Below are 21564 nucleotides of genomic sequence, written 5' to 3'. Positions count from 1 at the left end.
CTCTCCATCTGTAACATTTTAAATGTTAGTAACGCAAAAAATAAAACACTCTGGCAATCTCAGTGCATTAATGCATGGCATCGAGACAGTGTAATGGTCTCCTACACATACAAAAGTGTCTGTCCTTGACTGGTCAGTTAGAGCCAGACAACTGTATCCTCCAGCTCCACTCCAGCATAGAAACGCAGCAAAGCCATCTCACCACTTCCTCAACATTTAGTGTGCAGTGGTATTGACAGATAAGGAATAAAGAACAGTGAGTCAATGGCTGCCCAAAGCCATTTTATTAACAGCTCTCATATCAAAATAATTAGAAACTCGCATCTGGTATGTTCCCTAAATAGGGGATTTTCTTACAGACTTAGATGTGCTTCAGCTGATAAAACTACTCAGACAGCGTAGTAGAGAGTGAAACCATGAGCAACAGGCAGGCTGCTGTCACAGACACAATCAGTTCAAGCCTTTGATTAATTAATAAGAATTCTTCAATATCCTTTTGACAACTAATTTCTTATTTTGAGACTTTAAATGCTAAGAGATAGTAAAAGGAATTGATGATAGACTTCAGTGATGCAGTATGTTGATTGTGGTAAAGTATTTCACTTGCCATGGTTTATATTACTACCTAAGTCATCATTGGTTGTGGTTACTTTGGTACCTATTCCCAAGACGAACGAACCTGCGAGTTCCAACCGGTACAAAAATGGGAGCAGAAATTAAGACTCCTTAAACTGTGATTACGTTGGCAGTAGATTCATCCCTCATAAATTGTGCTGAACTAGGATGTTATCTGTATGCAATTATCAAATTAGGTACTAGAAATAACATAGCATTTAGTGGCAATTTCCTGGATTTTTTTTGCTGCTTTTTGTTCTTAAAGCTGTAAGGATAGCCACATGCACTTAACTGCCTATGCTTCAAAGAAACTCTCACAAGAGGTGCATGCTAAGAGGCTTCTTTATAATGAAATAAAAAGCAGAAGGCAAGCAGTAGTTATTTTCATTTCTTAAAAAATGCAGCCTTCTCTAGATTACATGAGCACTTTTCTCAGTTTTTCTAGGCTAGGTTTAGACAGTTACTTTTTATTAATTCCAGTTGAAAGCACAAGCTTTTAATATGCATATTGCTGGTACAACTAGCAATTGCTGTGGATATATATTCAACTTGCGTGTCAGGCTTGAGGCTTATGAAACTGCATCGGTTGTAAATGTATCTTATACTTTCTATATCAATGTTCTGGGTGATCAGAAATGAAAAATAACAAACTTTCTTGCCTAGCTAATATCAATAATTTTCGTTGTTTTCAGCTCGCTCTCAAACAGCAGATCCGTAGAAGACACAGTCAAAGAAAGAGTCAAAGTGAATGAGTGGTGGAAGGAGGCTTTATTTCACTAAATGTAAAGAAACTAAAATAAAGATTATTGAGAAACTATGAATGAGTGCTTGTTTTAAAACAGGATCCAGCTGTTTCCCCTCCCTTGTTCAAATAAACTGTATAGCCACACTAAAACACTGAATTATTAACACCCCAGCATCTGTTACAGCATAAGATGATCATTATATACAGCAGGAAAGCTCTTAACAGATCAAGTCAAAGCTTCAGCTATCTACAAAAACTAAAGCTGTAGGAAGGGGGCTACATTCTTACCCTGAGGTGCTGGGCGATGGGGAATCAGCAGTCAGAACTTGCTAAAGAATAACTGATTCCCTTATGAAATGTTTCAAAGTGGTCTCCGTGTCTTCTCTCTCTTCAGGTAGTTGTCCCATGTAGAAGAGTTAGTATGTGTATGTATCCACATGGCCAGAGTTGTGAACTGCTGTGATACAATGCCATCCTCCAGTACACCCAATATTAAAAACCCTTTTGCATGAAGTCCAAGCTTGCAGTCCATTTCCCTACCTCTCAAGGAGCAGAGGCATTTAGTCCTTCCTCCTCTTCTTGCTCTCATGCTCGTGTTCCTTAGGGCGGCTGCTGTCTGATGGCCGTTTAGAACCACCGTGTTGCTTAGCTTCCTCCAGAAACTTGTCCAAACCAAATGGATCCTCCTCGAATTGAACTGGTCCATCTCTGCCCCTGCCTCTGGTGCTACGATCCGAGTTAGAAAACTCTTTGTCAGGAACAAACCTGCAGGAGAAGATTATACTCAGTTGACTACCTTCAAAGTACTAATTAAGAATATTTCTTAAATTTATTTCCTTACCTGTTGGTCTTTATTCGAGCCTCTAGATCATCACCATACATGTCCTTATCCAGATTTTTACTTGGCCTGTAGATGTTTTGGGCCATATCCTTGCCACTTCTCCAAGGCTGATCATAAACATTATAAATTTCATCCTCTCCTCCAGCAAAGCCACTATCCATACCCTGTGAAGAACAGCAGAACGGCACAAGTTAATCTACAAAACATCAGCTAACTTATTTTATCAACAAAATACATTGATGATGTTACACAGTTACACAAAGATGACATGGTGTGATTTACAATTGATTTCAAATGAGTCCAAGCACTCAATGAGGATGTGAGTGGGTCTGGGTCTGGGATTAAGTCCAGAGAACATCACATTACAAGGCTCAGTCCTACTCTTCCAGATAGCAACTGGAAGGATTACAGGCCATCCGCATTTCAGAATAATGGATCGTTTCAGTCTGCCCTGCAAGTACAGCTGTCTGTAATAGCTAAATACGACCATACAGAAACGTGTATTATTCAGAATTTCTGGAAAACATGATTTAAGCTGACTGATCCAAATCACACAGAGGCTTATATAAACTCTGAAAGTATAAGTATCTGCTTGTTCATTTTTGGTTCATCAGCTTTCCCTCCTTGCCTGCAAGTCTTTCACTGGAGACATGAAGAAGAGTGATTGACAAACTGCAGGTCTATTGAAGGATTTGCTGAAGCCAAATCTATTTTATCATCTCTGAATAGTATAAAATTCAGGGAAAATAAATGTTGCTGTTAACTCTTTGTATCTTTAGAAGTATTAACACAAGCAGTAATGGGAACAGAAATTATTTACTCGCTTCTCTCTGAAAGCAGATTTCCTATTCAGTCAGTACATTTGTACAAGAGAAGAAAATGAGGTCACTGCAGCTTGAAGGCAAAATAGTTTTTCTCACCACTCCCCAGTGAGAAAAATCACAACAAAAACATTTTAATCCAGCTATACACTTAAAATATTCTTTTGGGGTTTTTTTTGCATAGACTCTGGATAAAGGAAATCAATAGCTTCCTAAACACTTATGTAAAGAATTTTTTTCTGAATTTATCCACACCAACCATGAGAACAGCCTCTCTTTAATATTCTGTCTGTACCCACAAAGGAATGATAAGCATGTTCTCATAGAAAGCTACACAACTGTGAAAAGGTATTTTACCTTGCTCTGGTTGAACAGCCTCTGGTCATATTGGATTTCATTGGATGGCCTGGGGTTTGGTACCCCCAGGGCAATAACTTCACTGATATCTCTGTTCTCATTTCTTTGCAGCTTTGACCTGAATTAAAAATTTGAAAGTTTTATGAGGTCAGTAAACCATACTTGTTGACACACTCAATTGCAACCCGATCCTGTATTCCCCACTAATGATTTGCCTCAGGAGCCAGATTTTGACTGTTGTTCTTCCTTACTAGGTAACATTTAAAATTTGTCTCCTGGCAAAGGAAACATTTGGAGAAGTTATGTTCAGCTGGGCATGACATTTAAATTTGCTTTCAACTATCTGCAATTCACATCAAGCTGACTTGGTCTAAAATGTCGTATTTATTTTTTGCAAGAATTAGTGTAGTTATTTTCTGGAAAGGCCGAGCAATCCAATGTCAACATACTAGAGATTTTAAGCATCCAGAAACCATATGCACTCAGAAATCTCAGTGGCTTCAGCTAATAAGATACTTCAGCCTACCTTCATAAATCTAAGCTTACTTAAAATTAACAACTTCAAGAAATAAAGCCACTATTGATAACTCTGGTCTCACCAAAATTAGAAGATTCAGGATTCAATCTTTGCTGTCAACATGTTAATTAAACCTGAATGTAAAACATTAAACCTGAAGTCCCACTGAAGAAAAATCCACTCAAAATCAACACAGCACACTCCTCTTTCCCATTCATGTGGAAGACTTTACATTTTAAAGAAAGTAATACAGTATTTTAACACAGTAATACCTTTTCATACAATGAACAAACTATGCTTCATACCAGTGACGATCTCCACAAAATACAACTCAGGCACTTATATCAAAAAAAGGAAAGCCCAGTAGTAGGTTCCCTGTGCCAGTACAGGAATAAACCAGCTTTTTTTGGTGACTCACCTTTTATCAGGGGCTGCCCGGGAAAGATTTCTGTCATGCTGCCTCTCTTTGCGCCTGTCATGTCTGATTTCGTCTCTTTCTCTAGCTTCTCCATCCTCTGAACAAGTAAAGATTGTTCATTATAGACAAATATTTGAAGTTTGAATTAATTATTCCACAGACATTGGCTTAGTAATTCAATTCAGTATTATTTCACAGAAGAGTAGTAACCCTTAGCATTATTTAAAATGTTACACTTACAAATAAACTGAACACACGAACATCACAGCTTTCTTATGCCCCAAGCAAGTGACTGTTCTTGGTAAGTCAAAGCAGACATCCTAACAACTATGTTCTTCTATCTTTCAAGAGCTTAGAATAATTGTCTGTCTAGGAATTAATATCCTAAAACATTTACAGATCATTATATCATAATGCTAAGCACAAAAGTATCATTGAAACGTGCAGGGATTTAAGGGTTTTGAAGAACATTATGTGATGCAATATCAGAAAATCACTCAGGTTGGAAGGGGGTCTAATTCAAAACCTGCTATCAATGCTGAATTCAAACCAGGTTGGTCAGGGTTTTTTTCCCCACTCAGGTGAGGAAAACCTGCAAGGATAGAGACTGACAGATTTCCTAGGCAACCTGTTCCACTGCTGTTTGTCCTCATGGTGAAAATTTTTCTCCTGACACATAGTTGAAACCTCCTGCTTCAGCTCTTGACCACTGTCTCATTCTTCCACCGTGCAACTTGGTGAAGCGCTCTGATAATCATTTAGGGATCACTGTGTTATGATCTTCTGGGTAACCTTCCTATTATTTGGCCCCAATGGCAAATCATCTCCTAGCAGAACAAGACTTATTCTCTCAGCATCTCCTGAACAGGCAGTTACCCAAGCTCCATGACCATTCTGATCCCCTTTTACTGAACTGACTCCCATTTATCAATGTCTTTCTTGTACCTGGAGGCCCATAACTGCACATAGTACTCTAGATGATATCTAAGAGGTCACCAATAAAAGGAAATTATTACTTTCCCTTGACTTACTGATTACACTCCTGCAGATGCAGCTTTGTATGCCCTTAGCATTACTGTTGCCAGGGCACACTGCTGGCTTATATTCAGCATATTGTCCACTACAACTCCTGGGTCCTTTCCAAAAAAATGGCTCTCCACCTGGCCAGCCCCCAGCCTTTTCCTAAGAGGTTAGTACATCCCAGCAGCAGGATTTGGCATTATATGACCATATCCCTCCATCTTCTGAAGAGATTGTAACTGCTTTCTAAGTTCATAATCTTGATCTTTGAAGTGTAATTTCCATCAGAATAGAAGACATCACAATGGAGACAATTTAGTTAGGTTGGCAGCAGGGCTTTTTGGGGCCTATTGGCCAACAAAAGTGCAGTTCTGCAAGATCAGTTACAGCAGTGCAAGAGCCAGAATATTGCATTTATCACCTTGTTAAAGACGGTTTAGTTCTTCTACACAAATCTGCCTGCCATCTGCAATAAGCTTAAAAAATTAGTTAGAACTGTCCATGAAAGCCATCACTTGCACTGATGCATTATTAACTTCAAAATTCTCAGTGTCCTAAACATGTATACACCAACATATTGATGTGAGGTTCAAACCTGCATCCCATCAAACCAGCCAGTGAATTAACCAAAAAAGACATGAACTGATGTCATACTTAGAAATTTCAGCTGGTATTTAGATATTTTAAGTTCTCAGCTTAATACTCCAAACCCACACTTATGAGTATTAAAAAAGCCATAGCGTCTTAATGACAAAGAAATGTACCTTTTTCAACATGGGTTTTGATCCCTGCTCTTCTCTCCCTGGCTTTCTGAGCCATTTCTCGGAGCTTTTCCTCATGTTTCTCCTTTTCTTTCTGAGCCATCTTCCTCTCCACCTGGGCACGCATCTCTACTGCCTCCCGAGCCTGCACAAAAAGACGTGGTTAAAAATACAGAAAGCGTAGCATGTGGGATACATGCCGATCTGTCACAGAGTCAGCCAGTAAACAGGACACAAATAAAGCCAAAATTAGGAAGCTTAAATCCCATCAGCCACAGCAGTTAGAGCTGAGAGACAAGACCCATGACTTCCAATAACTGAACCCACACTGAGCCCATGATTCAGAGATAGTGGTTTAAGGCCTTAAGTTTTAGGTTAGCAAAGAAGCAGGACAAATTAAAAAGCTACAGCCTACTCACAGCTGATTTTCTGAAGGAAATTAACATACAAAGATGGTAAATCTATATGGAACAAAACAGTGTGAAGAACTACCTGACCTTTCTGTCAGCAATATAGAGCGCCTCAGCAAGTTTGGCAAAGTTTTCATTGATATGAACGGTCTGCAGTCCTCTGCCATCTGCAGCCAGACGCTTATCTAATGGAATGGTGTAACCCTACAGTGGGAACAGAGAGGCAGTTAATCACAGAAACAGTATTTGTAATAACAAGCATTATTATATTCGTTGTGTAAGGAAACAAAAATACACACAAAATTCACAGCCCATCATTATCGTGCCTCAATGGATCTCCTTTTCATATGTACTTCAGTTCTTGCCAGGTAATACAAAGCTTCACTCCAATTCCACCGCCCACCAAATCCAAATCACAGCTTCCCTTCAAGGTTCATCTTAGGACAAAAGACAGTTTTCAAGTGATACGGTCCACTTTTTGCTTTGTGTTAAGAACTGCAAGTAATAGTTTCTCCAGACTCTGTTCTACAATTTTTTGCTTAAAAATTGTTTTATCTAAACTGTTTTCATACCTGTTAAGAGATTAGCTGATTCAAAATGAGAAAGTAAGTGACAAGGCAGCCAGCAAAAGTAAGACACACTAAATGCCAATTTTGTTTTCCAAAGCTGAAACTCAAAATTATTTATAGATTATATTTAAAGATTTTTTTTAGTGAGCTCTACAAAATTTTTGCTTTGGTTTTAGCATCTGTAACCTAAAATTTGATCCCCTAATTAGCATCAGTCCCAGTTAGACAGCTGTGTTGGCGTAGGAAAAAGTGACATCCAAACATATAGCTTTTCCTTCCTCCATTTGAAGAGGCTGTCTCAGGACAACAGTTTAGTACATTTCAGAATGATCAGACCAGTTATTGCAGCAAATAAATTCTCCCCTCTCTAGGAACATAAACTTAATAACTCATAAAAATCCAAGGGGCAGTACATACTTACTTAAACAAGGAGCAAAAATAGCTAGCTGACCAGTGATAAAAATTAATTAATGAAAGAATGCAACAAGGAAAGCTTTCCAGAAATACGGACTGCAGTATTATAAAGAAACATGCTTGGGTCTCTGATAGTCTGCTGTTTTTCAGTTTAGATGGCTTTACTTTGTGACCTTGAGAGATTTTGACTTTGGACTGCACTATTATGAGGATTTTAACTAATATAAATTTTTCCTCTCAAAATTTATAATCTCTGTCATGAAGTAACATATTCACCCTCAGTTCTACACTCTCAATTGGACATCCTTTATATGCCAAACTGAAGAAAAATGAACTGTATCATGATGTGTTCTCCATGCTGGAAGCAGCTGATTTACCTAACTCTAGATGTTTAACATCAGTATTATTCAAGCTTAAATCATTCACTTAAGTTTCCCATCAGGGTGTAGAATTAGCAAAATAAATTTATGACAACTTAATTACCTTTGCATTTTTCCAGTTTGAAATGCATGGAGGAATTTTCCACTCTTGCTGCTCTTTCACAGTCATCTGATTTAAGAGAATAAGCAAAGTCATCTTCAGATTTATAGTAAAAGGAAATACTGTTTTCTTTCTCAAAGGCAGCTATGAAACTATTGAAATAAGTTAGAGTAGTTCAGGACTCCACAACAAAACCCCAGATCTTCTTAGCAGCACTAAGATTACAAAATCAAGGAATGGTTTGACTGGAATTCACCTTAGAGATCAGCTGGTTCCTAACCCTCTGCCATAGGATTTATTTTTGCACTCTATCTTTGCCAGCAGGAATAAAGTCCTGACAGCTCTTCAGCATCCTCTTAAGCTTTCATCACACAGGCGGTAACTCAGAGCCAGCTTGTTAACATCCACACATTTAGCAGCTATTCAAGTTGTACCAAACTGATGAACCACCACTACACTCATCTCTCAGAAGGAGCTAATCCTTAATGACACAAGTCAGTGCTATTAAGGATTAGCTTAACAGCAATGTCTAAAAGAAACATAAGAATACCCAGGCAAAAGCCTTGGTCAGCTCATTCATGCCATGAACAAATTCAGCAATGCATCCCTGCATAAACTGTATGAGACATCTACTCAACCTTTGACAAGATAAATGAAAAGACAGCTACTTTCAGAACTGCCCAAATGAAAAAAATAAAAAAACAAACAAAAAGACTGCACTGGGCACCAAGTTTACATCTTCACATCAGAAGATCAGTAATGAGAAGGTACACAGAAATGAACTAGATCAAAGAAGAATTTGTGGACCCAACTTAGCATTCAAAACTGAGAACAGCTATGGCATTTCATACCTTTCTACTTGGAGAGTGCATTACGGGTGCTGGAGGAGATGGTGGTCCTCGTGGAATCTTCTTGTTAATTCTGAGCAATTAAGAAAACAATTACAATTACAGTCAGCATGTTGCACAGAAATACACTTCAGAATCTTCTATTTGCCCTGAGAAAGCCATGAATACTTACTTGAATCTTGGAGGCTCCATAGGGTCCTTCTGCATTTCCACCATCCGAATAACTCTCTGTTTTGCTCCAGAGTTGAATGCAACTCCTTGCTGAGATGGTGTGTACCTGAACAAAACACAGTGCTCAGCTCTCTGCACACAGCTAGATATTTCTTTGCCACCTCCATTTTCACTCAGTTCACTGCTCTAGCTGTGGTTTCATTTTATCCACAACAGTTTAAGACTACCCACTATGAATGACAGCAGCAGGTAACTGCAAAGATGATACTGCACTGAGTGCAGACTCAGTTACACCAGACAGAATGTAACTTCTCTTCAGGACTATATTCTCCTATTTCAACCTAGAGTCTGAAATAAAAGAAAAATAAGTACAGTACACATAGCTTGTCACAATACTCGCTACCTATGTCTGTGAAGTCCTGGTGTTGTCTTACTGTTCATTAAGAACCTCTTCACATACCTTTTTTCAGAATTAACTTCAAGCCAAGTGTAACCCTGTCATGAAAATTTTCCATGTTTGAAACAGAAAATCATTGTAAGTAAGTATCAGCCTCCTCATAATTTCAATTGTTTCCAACTACTCATTTTCTGTGAAGGAAGAACTTTATTACATGTCTTGTTGTGGCTTGAAACTTAGAGTAAATATTTTGCTTTCAGGGCAGCATTATTAATAGTGATCCCTGGCAAATCTGTGGTTTTTTGCTAAAACAATAACACCTCAAAAGTGCCATAACTCATGACATGTTAAAGATATATTTCTACACTATGTGATCATTAGTGGGTTAATTCAAAATAGAGAAGGCAGTTTCATATTCCTTACAGAAGAATAGAATTCAGGAGGAATTTCTGTTCTCAGAAATTCAACCAATATGCCAATTTTAATCCATTTCATATATCACACCATTTTACAGAAAACCAGTGCTACATACCGAATGTACTGTGCAGGAGCTAGTTTGTCAGCAGCTCGAACTGGCATGGCTGCTGCAACTTTTTGGGAGACTGATTTCTCCAAGGCTGCTCTTGTCTTCTCTGTTATCTGAAGAAAAAAACCACAGTGTACATCTTATCCCATTGCAAAACATAAAGCATACCACTGCTAACTAGGCACATCAGTGCATACAATACCTCTCTAATTGCCTCCTCATCTGGTCTTTGCAGTTCAGGATCATCCACATTCATGACCTCTTTTGGCACAAGATCTGTGTACTTGCTGTAAATGACCTGGAAAACATTAGATTCTACTAGTGCTGATGAACAGGAATAAGTGTACATATAACAAAGGAAATGTTTCAGGCTTAGACTATACTCTGGATACTAATTAAAATTAATATACAGCTATAAATGCATTATGATTACATATTGTTCAATTAGAAGACCTGTTTACATATATACTCTGGACCCCATTTTACAGATGGAGTAATTGAAGAAATGAAGCAATCTGATAAATATAATTATATAAGCTGCTCTCAGAACTAGCATTAGACAGCAGTTTTCTGCCTCCCATTCCTTGTATTTTCCTTTCTTAAGGACCCCAAACTGATAAAATCCCACACGTTTTTACTTCTGTTTTCAAGGATTACTCAAGAATTTGATACAAGTATTTTCCACAAGCTGTATTTTTTTCATTTCATTATGTTTACTGGTTTCTTGAAAAAATAAATACTTGAGAAACCTTGACACTTTCCCTTATATAGGTACTTGAGTTTTCACACAACCTGCAGCTAGCTCCTGGCAGCTCTAAGTCCCAATCTTAAACACAGGGAAAGAATACTATTAGATGGCTTCAGGGAAAAATGTATTGTATTACATGAATGCTTCACATGTATCCAATAAAATAGGAAGTTTTAGTTCTAAGGGTTAAAAGTCAGGAACTATTATTTCAAGTTCATTATACAGTACATGTCCAACTACAAAATTAACCTTTGGCTTCAGCATTAATTAACCACATAAGAGCCATTTTCTACTTCTCAGCCTTCACTCCTAAAATTTAATCATTTGAATTAGTATCAGTAGTATTCTAGCTTCTCAGGTCCTGAATGAAGGACATTTGAAGAGAAATGTTCCTCTAAGGTAATTAACTCATAAGTCCAAGTGTCTTGCTGAAGAAGAATATGAAAAACAAAGTAGGCTGAAGGAGTTTTAGAGCATCCCAAAAGACAAAAGAAGGAAATAAAAAAAGCTACTTCTTGTGGTGGTCCAAGAGAGATCTAAAAACTACTTGACACTGAGGTATAAATGATCTACATGAACTATTTAAGCTCTGAAGTATTGTATGAAATTGGCAAGAAGCTTTATTATGGAAGAAATATATAATATAGATTCAACTATCCTGAAAATACAAACATTTCTGTTGCCACCAAAAACTTCATACACTTGCATGTTTTAATTGTAGTCTTTTTCTGAAGTGATAAAAAGAGGCAGATAATGAATTTACATTTATTTTTGTTGTTTTTCTAGACATTTATCTTGTTTCGAGTAATGTTAAGATATTTCACTCATCTAAGCTAAAGAAGAGACTGGGATTGTTTGATATTGTACTATGCCCATCCACTACCATTTTTCAGTCTACTAAATTTGAAAGGAAACATGAGCCTGAGCAATCACTCTGATTGCTACTGAAAAGCAGAATCTCCTTCTAGGCAGAAAGAAAAACCTCAAGTTTTGCTACAACTACATGATTGCGGGGCTGGGGCAGCCTTAACAGGCAGCAATTAGAAATCTGCATGCTGCTACAGTCGGAAAGAGAATAATATTACCTAACTGGCTAAGACACTGTACCACATGGCAGGGTTTAGACATCAATCACATTCACAGTCTCACAAGGCACTTGATAGTGCCAATGTCTTGATAGAAATTTCTTAATTTGCTACACAGAAATCCTCAACATATTTTGTTCTACATATCTCAACCAGCCCTCTACAGTGCTCATCAATCCTATATGTCAATCAAGAATTTACATCAAGCAATGCAGCACGAATGCCTTCCTGGTCAAAGAACAGTTTCTCCATATGAAGTACACAAAATTTAAAAAGTCATTAAGATTACCAGGTTGTAAGCCTGTTACACACACCAGAAAACAAACTGGTAGCAGACTGTCAAACCAAGCTCTGCCACAAAGGCAAATAAGTTGCGAGTAAATAACACTTTTGATTATTTGAGTTAAGATTCATGTTCTCTTGACCTGTCCCATACCTGTGACAGGACTTCCTTCAACAATGGAACTACTCTCTTGTAAATGTTTTGATTGAATCAACAATCTTGGGAATAAAACCTGTAAATAAGCTTCATGATTGTTTTTTTTTCTCCTTTAACAAATAAGCCACAGCCTTAGGCCATGAGGAAGAAATCAAACTCCAGCATATAAAGTTATTCTTGCTGTAAAAAGTAAGGGACCTAACAGTTCCATTCCTTGATGTCACTCTTTCTTCCATCTTCATAAAAACACCGGATGCAATTACATGTTCTTATTTTCCTAATAAAGGGACAGCAGCAGTCTCATCAAAATATATCACTATTGATGCATTATTTTAGTCTAGCTTTAAGTAATATAAGTAGAGAAAGTATTGAAAGAATTTACAGCAGCACAAGAACTAACCACACAGCTAGGCTAGAAATCCTTCATCTCGACAACCAGATGGAACTCCATCCACAGATCCATAAGGTCATGCATCCAGGCCTGTCAACGTTATCCAGCATTTCATGTCTAGCAGACTTTCTGCCAACCTCAAACAGGAAGCTTGTCAGACTATCACATTGATGTCAGTATTTTTCAAGGAACATACTCTGAAGGCACTATTTTTAAAATACATAAGGGAACAGATGCAAGGGAGATGAACCACTGCAATAGCAGAAACTGCTGACAAGCCATCTCGAGATAGGGGCTGGGTGATGGAACTGCTGCCTCTACAAGAAGGCAGAATACTAAATTCAACTTCAAAAAATCCATAAGCTGTAGCAAGAACAAAATTTGCTTCCTAACTCAGACCAAACAAGTAGCTCCTAGAAAAGGTTCATAAACTCATCTCATTTCTGGCAGGCTGCTAAGTATCTGTTTCATTTAGCCCTAAGTATTAAGATCGAAGAAATACTGAATGATGGCTGCAGCTCTCTGGAAAATAAGACTTCTGCATCTAATCCTACTGACCCTGTACTATCAGAAGCTCTTTAGAGAAAATATTCCATATTATTCAACTCAACACAGATCACTGAAGAACCACTCCCTATGACATATCTGGGAATACTTTCTCCTGCAAAGCAAATCAAATCAAGCAATACTAGTTCTGCCGTTTCCAGTGAAATTGTTTCAAATAGCTGTTGCAGCACAGAAAGCCAATTTTATCCTGAGCTACATGAAAAGCAGTGCGGCCAGCAGATTGAGGGAGGTGATTCTGCCCCTCTACTTTGCTCTGGTGAGACCTGAGCTGGTGTGATGCATCCAGATCTGAGGCCCCAAACACAAAAACAACCTTGATCTGTTGGAATGAGTCCAGATAGGGCCACTAAGTTGACCACAGGGCTGCAGCACCTCTTCTATGAAGATGGGCCGAGAGAGTTAGCGGTGTTTCAGCCTGGAGAAGGCTCCTGAGAGACCTTACAGTAGCCTTCCAGTACCTAAAGGAACCTACCAGCTGGAGAAGGACTTATAAGGCCATGTAGTGACAGGACAAAGGGGAAGTGCTTTAAGCTGAAGGAAGGCAGGTTTAGATCAGGATTCAGAAGAAATTCTTTACTATGAGGGTGGTGAAGCACTGGAACAGACTGCCCAGAGAAGCTATGGACAGCCCATCCCTCAAAGTGTTCAAGGCCAGAATGAATGAGGCTCTGATCAATCTGGTCTGGCAGAGGGAGTCCCAACCCAAACCATTCTATGAATCTGTGATCTAATCTTCCCTCAGTTTTACTCCCCTTTGACTCACAATACTTAATCTTTACTCTCAGCTTTTACAGCCTGCTGGATGCAATCAAGATCAACCTGACACAGAAGGCAGAGCTCAGGATTTAGGAAACCCAGCTCTACAGTTCTACAGAGCCTGGTTTTAGAAAAGTCTCACATCTCTTCCATCTTGGTGAATGAGAAAGAATATTACTGCCTTCATTATAGACAACATATGGAAAGTTAATGAAAGTACAGATCTTCATCAATCAAATATGACAAACATTAACAGCTTAAATTTAACTCTATCTGTTAAGAAGCATTTTCCTAACTTTAAACCAAATAAGACCCAGTGAAAGATCATGGTTGTTTCTGCCTCAAGCCTACTATCATATCTAATTATTTTTCAAACATACTAAGATTCCAATCTGAACAGTTCTATTACATACAAATTAAAGATAAACTGACAAGTAAGTAAAGATGTATTTGACAAGTTGTAAAAATGAGGGTTTAACTACACAAATTTTTTCTTATTATTTGGTTCGCAGCTTCCCCAAAATTTATATGATTACTTCTTGTCTAATTATCTGCTTGAAATTATTTTGTATGCTTTTGACAAAGTAGCATTTCTATTTAGCATGAAGTATCAAATATTTAGTAAAAAATTTATTCTAAAAGAATTAATATTTTAACTCCTTCCTCTTGAAAAATAATTCCAGACATTAGATAAAGTCTAATGGATGGAACTTCAAGAAAAGTCCCCTCAATAAAAATATTGCCACTGCTGGTTTTTTTTCTTTTTAGTTTAACTACTTTCTTCCACATGATGGTATGCAGTCCGGTTTGCACTCACCTTTTTCAAAGGTGCTGCACAGGATGAGGATGTGCAAGATGTGATGCTTTGACACTCAGATATTAATTAAATATAAAATCCTACTGGCTGTAGAATCTATTTAAAGCAATAAATTAATCTGTAAAGTATTTTCCCTGATATTCTTAGAATGCCCATCCTATTTTTTTGATTGAGAGGTAAAGTCTGTATTTTGGTTTCCTCCCTTCCTCAAATGTAGTAAGATATGAGGCATATTACATAATCATAAGCTTTCAAGACACCCTAATTTAAAGCCCAAGAAGTCAAATTATTTTGACACCAACTATTTACATCTATTAGCTAAAACACTCTTTGTAGTTAACACTGTTTATACTTTCTTTACAGAAGATGCTTGCTGGAAAGAGCAGCTGGTCACACACTCATCACCCTCAACACCTGCTTTAGAGAATTAAAGTCCACAGAGCCCACTTGGCTACACTTGAAAAGGCAAGTGTAAATACTCCTTAAAGAAGACTTAGGAGACCCAAGTATGTGATCTCCTTGAAATTATTTAGGACCTGAAGTGTCATCTCTTGGTTTTAGAAAGGCTACTGGATACACGAAGTTGAAGTTTCCCCTAAAAACTCCGTAAGAATCTTGCTATCTCTGAACTCAGCACAAAACTTTTGTAGTATAACCACTGGCAATACTTTCTGCTGCACTTAAATAACAATAGCAAAAACAGAGACCAAAACCACTGAAAACAACAAGAAGTGTCAAATGTTGGATCAGTAAGACACAAGGTACAGTGTTCTAAAGGCTGACTTGTGTTTTCTGTCCATTTTTTGCCCCCTCTCTCTACACACTAAAATGAGGCTGCAGAACTGTTTTCACTTTCTTGCCTTCCTTGGAAAAAGATAACTGCTAAGCCATCAAGTGTAGAGGTTTTCCCCATTTTTGCCTTATCATTTAATTACATTATAGAGAAGAACACGATTTCTGACATTATTTTAATTCTTAAATAAGAAAACAGGACACAATCCATGAGGCTAATGCCAGACCAATGAGTTCAAGGATATGCAATGTGTACATACAACTTTTCCAAGTATATATGCCAGCTGACATACTGGAAGAAATATTACCTTGTCCTTTGACTGTCCTTGTCGAGCAATTGCATCATATTTTATTTTTCCTTCTGCATCCACCTGAACAGCCAAAGCATTGGACATTTTCTTCTTTCGGCCCATATCCAATGGATATTGGGCCACATGAATTTCTGGGAAAGCACCCCCATCTCCAAAATCCTACAGAAAACAAAAAGTGGTGAATGTCCAAAAGACAAAAAAATGCGAAATAGAATGGAAAAGCAGATTGATTTCAACAACTAACGTGCTAAAAATGTTCCAGTAACATTATTCTTTGGTAACATTTTCTCTGGTAAGAAAGCAATTAATGAGAGAACTCACAGTTATTAAAAGACACTGAAATGGAGAGATATCTTGCAGTAATTATTTCCTGCACAAACTAGGAACAGATATTACTGACTAGAATGTGCAGCCAATACTATGCTACAGACAATAAAAAATTAAGTATCTAATTCTCATGTCAGTTATTAATCAGAACTTCAAAAATTGATCTGAAATAAAGCAACTGTGGATATGAAAATTATAAGAGCAGCATTTTTATCAAGACTTCTACTGGTTATTTTTTGCTTTTCACACTGTAATGAAGAAGATAGATAAACCATTCCATTCTTTTCAAAGCCTGTAGCTCATAGCTTTACAATGTGACATGTGTCAAACATTCCCTTAATTTATGCATAAACACACTGAAAATTGGGCCAGCACCCAACAGCACAATATTCTTACAGTTTATTCCTCTCTCCTACAATGTGTTGGTGTAAAAGCATTTAATAAACAGATAACCAAAAGACTTCTTAAAGCAGATCACCCTGGCTCAGTACCACAGAGGATGCAGTGGTACTATTCATAAAACAACTTCAGGCTACAGTTTCAAATGCAACACCTTAGAGGAATCATTAGCCTAAAGCAGTGAATGCTTCCTCCAAGGGAATGCGAAGGGATGAGCATCTATCCCTTTCTCTGTTGCAATGGCAAGGCTAACATGGAATCTGGTAACAAAACAGATCAAAAAATAAGAATGGGTGTCTTGAGCAGACCAATCTCCCTCCATGCTCACCACGTGACCAAGTAGGTACCACCACTGTGATGGAGTGGACTGAGACTGGAAATGACCAAGCAGAACACTTCCAAACAAAGACAGTGTGCTTATCCCATCTGCAAATGCTTCTTGAAACACAGTTTCCATTACCTGAAGTTTTCCACTGGATGTCCAACATTCAACAATTAGTTGTTAAAGTATTAGCCAAAACCAAATTCAGTCATTCTTCAATTTTTAATTTTTTTTTTTTTAACTCTTAATGTATTAAGAACAGGTTTTGTATTTTCCAGCATTGGCAGCCAAGGGTCACTGGACAAAGGTTATGCTTTGAAAGTATTTACTGCAATTTGCACTTGTTTATGAAGCAGAAAGGAGCCCTTAACAGGCTCTTTGGGATGTGTATTAATTTGTGGTCAAGTGGTGCTGGAAAGTCTTCGCAAGCCTTCAGCACCCGGCTTCTTAAAAAATTTATTAACATGAAGAAAGAATAAGCACTAAAACATTAACTTTAATACTCAACAGCGTAGGAAGGGAAACTTACACTGGATATAATAAAAGTATAATTTTTGACATCATACATATGCAGCATATGACTAAATGCTGAACCCACATAAGAATGCTTCCTTTCAGTGAACTACTATTTGAAGTACATGGATCACCACAGAACAGTGTTGCATTTACAAAAATGGCACTCAAACATAAATGAGGGCAATGTTGTTACAAGTTGATGAAATTATGGTATTTGGAAACAAGGTAGGATCATACATGAAGTACTGTAATAAAACTTCAACAGCATGCTTGTTCCAAGAGCACTGGCTTGTGACTCATCAGAACAGGTCTCAGAAGTCACTGTCAAGGATCACTTCTAACTGCAACGTTATTCTGGCTCACAGTAAGAGACTGTACTAAAACAGTTTTGTTATCAGATCACATCTGTATTTTCTTTCTACCTTTAGCAGTTCCAGTTTAGATTACATTAAACTGGCAAGGGTTACAACACATAACATTGTCCAAAACCCTTTAGCAGTAACATACTTAAACAACAAATATTTTACTAATTTTTAAGTTTCCTTCCAGCTATAATAATTTTGTCCCCCAATAGCAGCTATCTTTTTGAACAGAACACATGAATGTTCTCTTCTTTGATACGCACACACTCACCTATTTCAGCTATAATCCAGAATGTGCATTTAACACTAACAGAGGAAAAATATGGATGTCTTTCCCAGGGGAACCTCGTCTTCACAGATGTATTTCCACGTTACAACACAACAATCTCTGAACAGAAGTAGACATAGACCATCCTGTTTACCATCAAATGTTTTAAAGGAATCTGGTAAATGAAAACCTCTCCTAACACAAGACTATCAAGCAATCTGGGTGATGTACGTTGTAAGGCTTTGCACAATCCTCAGCAACATTCAAGGTGATCAGAGCTTATTTCTACTCCAGAATTTTTTTTCCCCTTTAGCAGACACATTACTACTGCATCAATTTAAATATTTACCTCTAGCACACGCGGTATCCATCCTTTCCGGTAACCATATGGGGGAGGTTCCCTTCTGGAAGAGACCAGAGCAGCCTGCCTGGATCTCTGAGCTCTTGCTCGTTCTTCTAGTTCTAGCTGATCTTGGGATAGCTGCGTTGGAGCTGGCAAAAAACTGGACATCCATGGAGAGCAACCAAAGGAAAATGAAATAAAAAGTTCATTCCAGTAACTTCACTCATGGACACTCAACTATGTTTGAGTCAACTTCTTGCTAAGTTAATACTTTCTCAACAATCACTCTCTATAGATTAAGAAACAATTTATGAAACTTGAGCATTGCACTCATAAATGTGAGAGCAGCTTCTGAGATTTAGTAACTTCTGAGATTAGAGTGGCAATGCGTGCTTTCTCAGCGTTCTGGAAGATTCCTACAAAAACAAATGCTAAATTCACACACATTCACATCTTTCTTGAACAGAAGAGTGGAAATGCCCGTTTTCCAAAAGGAATGTCACGTATTACTGGTATTCTTTACACTACCATGAAATAAGAAAGAAATATTATGTTCCTATGTCTCCAGTCCCAATGATTCGCTCTTTCTTCCTCTCAACGCAAACACCCACAGGCAGATGTGACAACGATCTCTCAACGCCTGACACCTCCCTGCCAAGAGTAAGTCGAATCCAAATTTCTTCACTTCCCCCTTTTCAACTCTTTTTGTCTACACAGCCCTTTTATGTATTTACTAAGAAAGTATCCAGAGAAACTCGGGATTCCGGGGCAGGCACCGCAGCCGCACTCCCATTCCCTGAGAGAGACATTCATAACAAAGACCGCTCGCCCTCTCTGACGGTGAGGAAACCTCTACAAAACCCCAGGGACCCAACCGAGGCGGAGGAGCTCCTTCCACCCGCAGTGAACACGCGAAAGAAGCAGAGCCCTGAGCAAGGGCCAAACATCCGCTCCCGCCAGGGCTCCCCCAGGCCCCACCGGCCCTCGCCGCACTCTCTGCGGCCGCGGCCCGGCCGCCGGGCCTACTGCCCAGGAGAGGCCGCGGCCCCTCAGTGCACTCCCTAACCGCGGCCGCTCCCGTCAGCGGAGCCCCCCAGCGCGGCGGGGAATCCCCGGGCCAGCCGGGATGTCGCATGGCCCCCACGGCCCGGGTGGGCCCACCCGACCCACCTGGTGAGCGCCATCTTGACCGCGTACGCCGTCTGCTCGGAAGCGGGCCGCCGAGGAGGGGGAAGGCGGTGACACCTGCACATGCGCAGTACCCGCAGCGTGTCCTGGGAGTTGTAGTCTCCATGCGGTCACTCGGGGCGCGGCGGCGCGCGCGGTAGGCCGCAAGGCATCCTGGGAGGTGTAGTTTTACAATATTTCTTCAGCCATCCTACTCCGCTCCCCGGCGCTATTCACAGTCTTCAACAAGTTCCGTAACTTCACAGTTCATCCAGCTGAATATGTCCAAGTAAAAAACAGAAAATATAGAACAAGTGGACCGGAATAAAATTTATTCTGATACCTGCTGCTTAGAAATAATTGAACGGGGACATGAGAGTGAAGGGAAGAAAAGAGACATAAAGTGGTGCAAAAATATTTATTTAAAATAGAAAAACATCTGCATTAAAAAGGAATTGTGCTGTCTATGTTGAATTGCAATCCATCTATTACATAGAAGTTCTTTAAATCAAATCAAGAGATGCACTATTTAGAGTACAATTAAAATTTGAAATGTGGAAAAATACTTCTCAGGGAGTTGTAATACATGGGAACTAGGCAGAGCTTTACATAGGAAAATCACTATTTGAGTTAAAGTGGAAATATATAGCACCATATATAACCAGAGACGGTTATTAATTATTAGTAGCAATTGTTACATTGCATCTAGTGAATCAAAGGCAGAAGAGTCTCACTGAGCCAGGGACGGTTCATCTAGAGAGAAACAGAAGCCAGACAGAAAAGAAAAAGAGTAGAATGACTAAAGAAACAAACATGGTCTATCAGAGATTTTAGAAATCATACCATAAGAGGCAGGAATATGATACGGCAGAGTAACTCTCTTGCAGCCCTCTAGTAATTTTGTCTGCTTTATCATCTCCTAATCTTAAGGGTGAGCTACTCCTTCAGGCTAAATTAATCTGCTACAGCTTCTAGGACTGGGGAGATTTGGAGGAAGGTAAGGACAATCCTGTGCAGTCCCTCTATGCCTGAACTCGTCATCTCCAATGGGAATCAGTTTTTGGCCTAACATTGTGATGACAGCAGCTCTGTCACCACAAGCAGTATCTATCTAGGAAGGGAAGAATCTATCCATGAATGACAGACACTTCCCCTTCTCTCTGAGATAGCTGGTGTCTTATGAGCAATTCATACAAAGGTAAAGATACAAAACTTTGTCACCTACCATTTATCAATTATTTTACTAAGCAAAACTCATCTGTCATCCCTTCTACCCAATTCTGTCAGTCATTTAGTAACAGTATCGCTGTTGTGACATCTGGCAATATTGCCACCTGATTCAGGAGCCTTCTTTCCCCCTTGGAAGTTGCCAAGGCTTCTGTGCCCAGCTGTTATAATAGTCTCAGTGAAAAAATTGTTTTATCCCTTCTACTTTGACATTTCTCCTCCTTTCTTTGTGGTGGAGTATTATTTGATGCTGTATGAGGGGAATGCATCACCATACCATTACTTCTGTCTTCTGCTTATGATGATGTTTTGATTAAAGAATTAACACTGTGCAACATTTGAAGAGGTGTGCCACTGGGGTTGGGAAGTGGCTGGCTTTTCAAACTACAAAGGAATCATCAGCAGTGGATCAATGCTGCATGAGGTATTTCTGAAGAAGTTACAGAGGAAGGCACATACTATGATTTATACTAGTCACCATTTTCATCAGCTTGCCATCAATATGAAATTGCTATTCATAAAGTCTGTATGTTTCAAAATGAGTGGCAAAATGTTCAGGGATACTGGGAGGAGACTCATACAGTGTGAGCTATGTTATGAACAGAAAAAGGGTTATCCATTTTTTTAGATTGCAAAGCTCACAACTGAAACCAATAACTGCCAAGTGGGAGTCCTAACTATTAATGGTTTATAATTTCATGTCGTAATGTTCTGTTAACAGTATACTTTTAACTACCTGTTCTCCAAAGCTGCTAGACTACCCCGGAGTGGTGGGGCCCGACCCCCACCTTTGGTGCGGTCCCGCCCGGGCCGGGGA

At 38.9% G+C, this 21564-nt stretch overlaps 1 protein-coding gene across 1 annotated transcript; it reads right to left on the bottom strand.

The window, feature by feature from the left end:
- Positions 1-1370: 1370 nt before the first annotated feature.
- On the bottom strand, positions 1371-19606 carry SNW1 (SNW domain containing 1; the record flags this gene model as incomplete). Its single annotated transcript, XM_084208485.1, has 14 exons — positions 1371-2125; positions 2202-2365; positions 3380-3497; positions 4315-4411; positions 6099-6240; positions 6593-6709; positions 7972-8037; positions 8820-8889; positions 8989-9093; positions 9917-10023; positions 10113-10208; positions 15814-15975; positions 18360-18513; positions 19524-19606. The coding sequence occupies 14 exons, from the start codon at positions 19604-19606 to the stop codon at positions 1921-1923; spliced, it is 1686 nt and encodes a 561-aa protein (XP_084064611.1). The 3' UTR covers positions 1371-1920.
- Positions 19607-21564: the final 1958 nt, after the last annotated feature.

Source organism: Fringilla coelebs (assembly GCF_963513975.1).
Source record: "Fringilla coelebs genome assembly, chromosome: 6".
Taxonomy (NCBI): domain Eukaryota; kingdom Metazoa; phylum Chordata; class Aves; order Passeriformes; family Fringillidae; genus Fringilla; species Fringilla coelebs.
The sequence above is the reverse complement of the archived record's forward strand: the minus strand, read 5'-3'. Positions and strand labels throughout refer to the sequence as shown.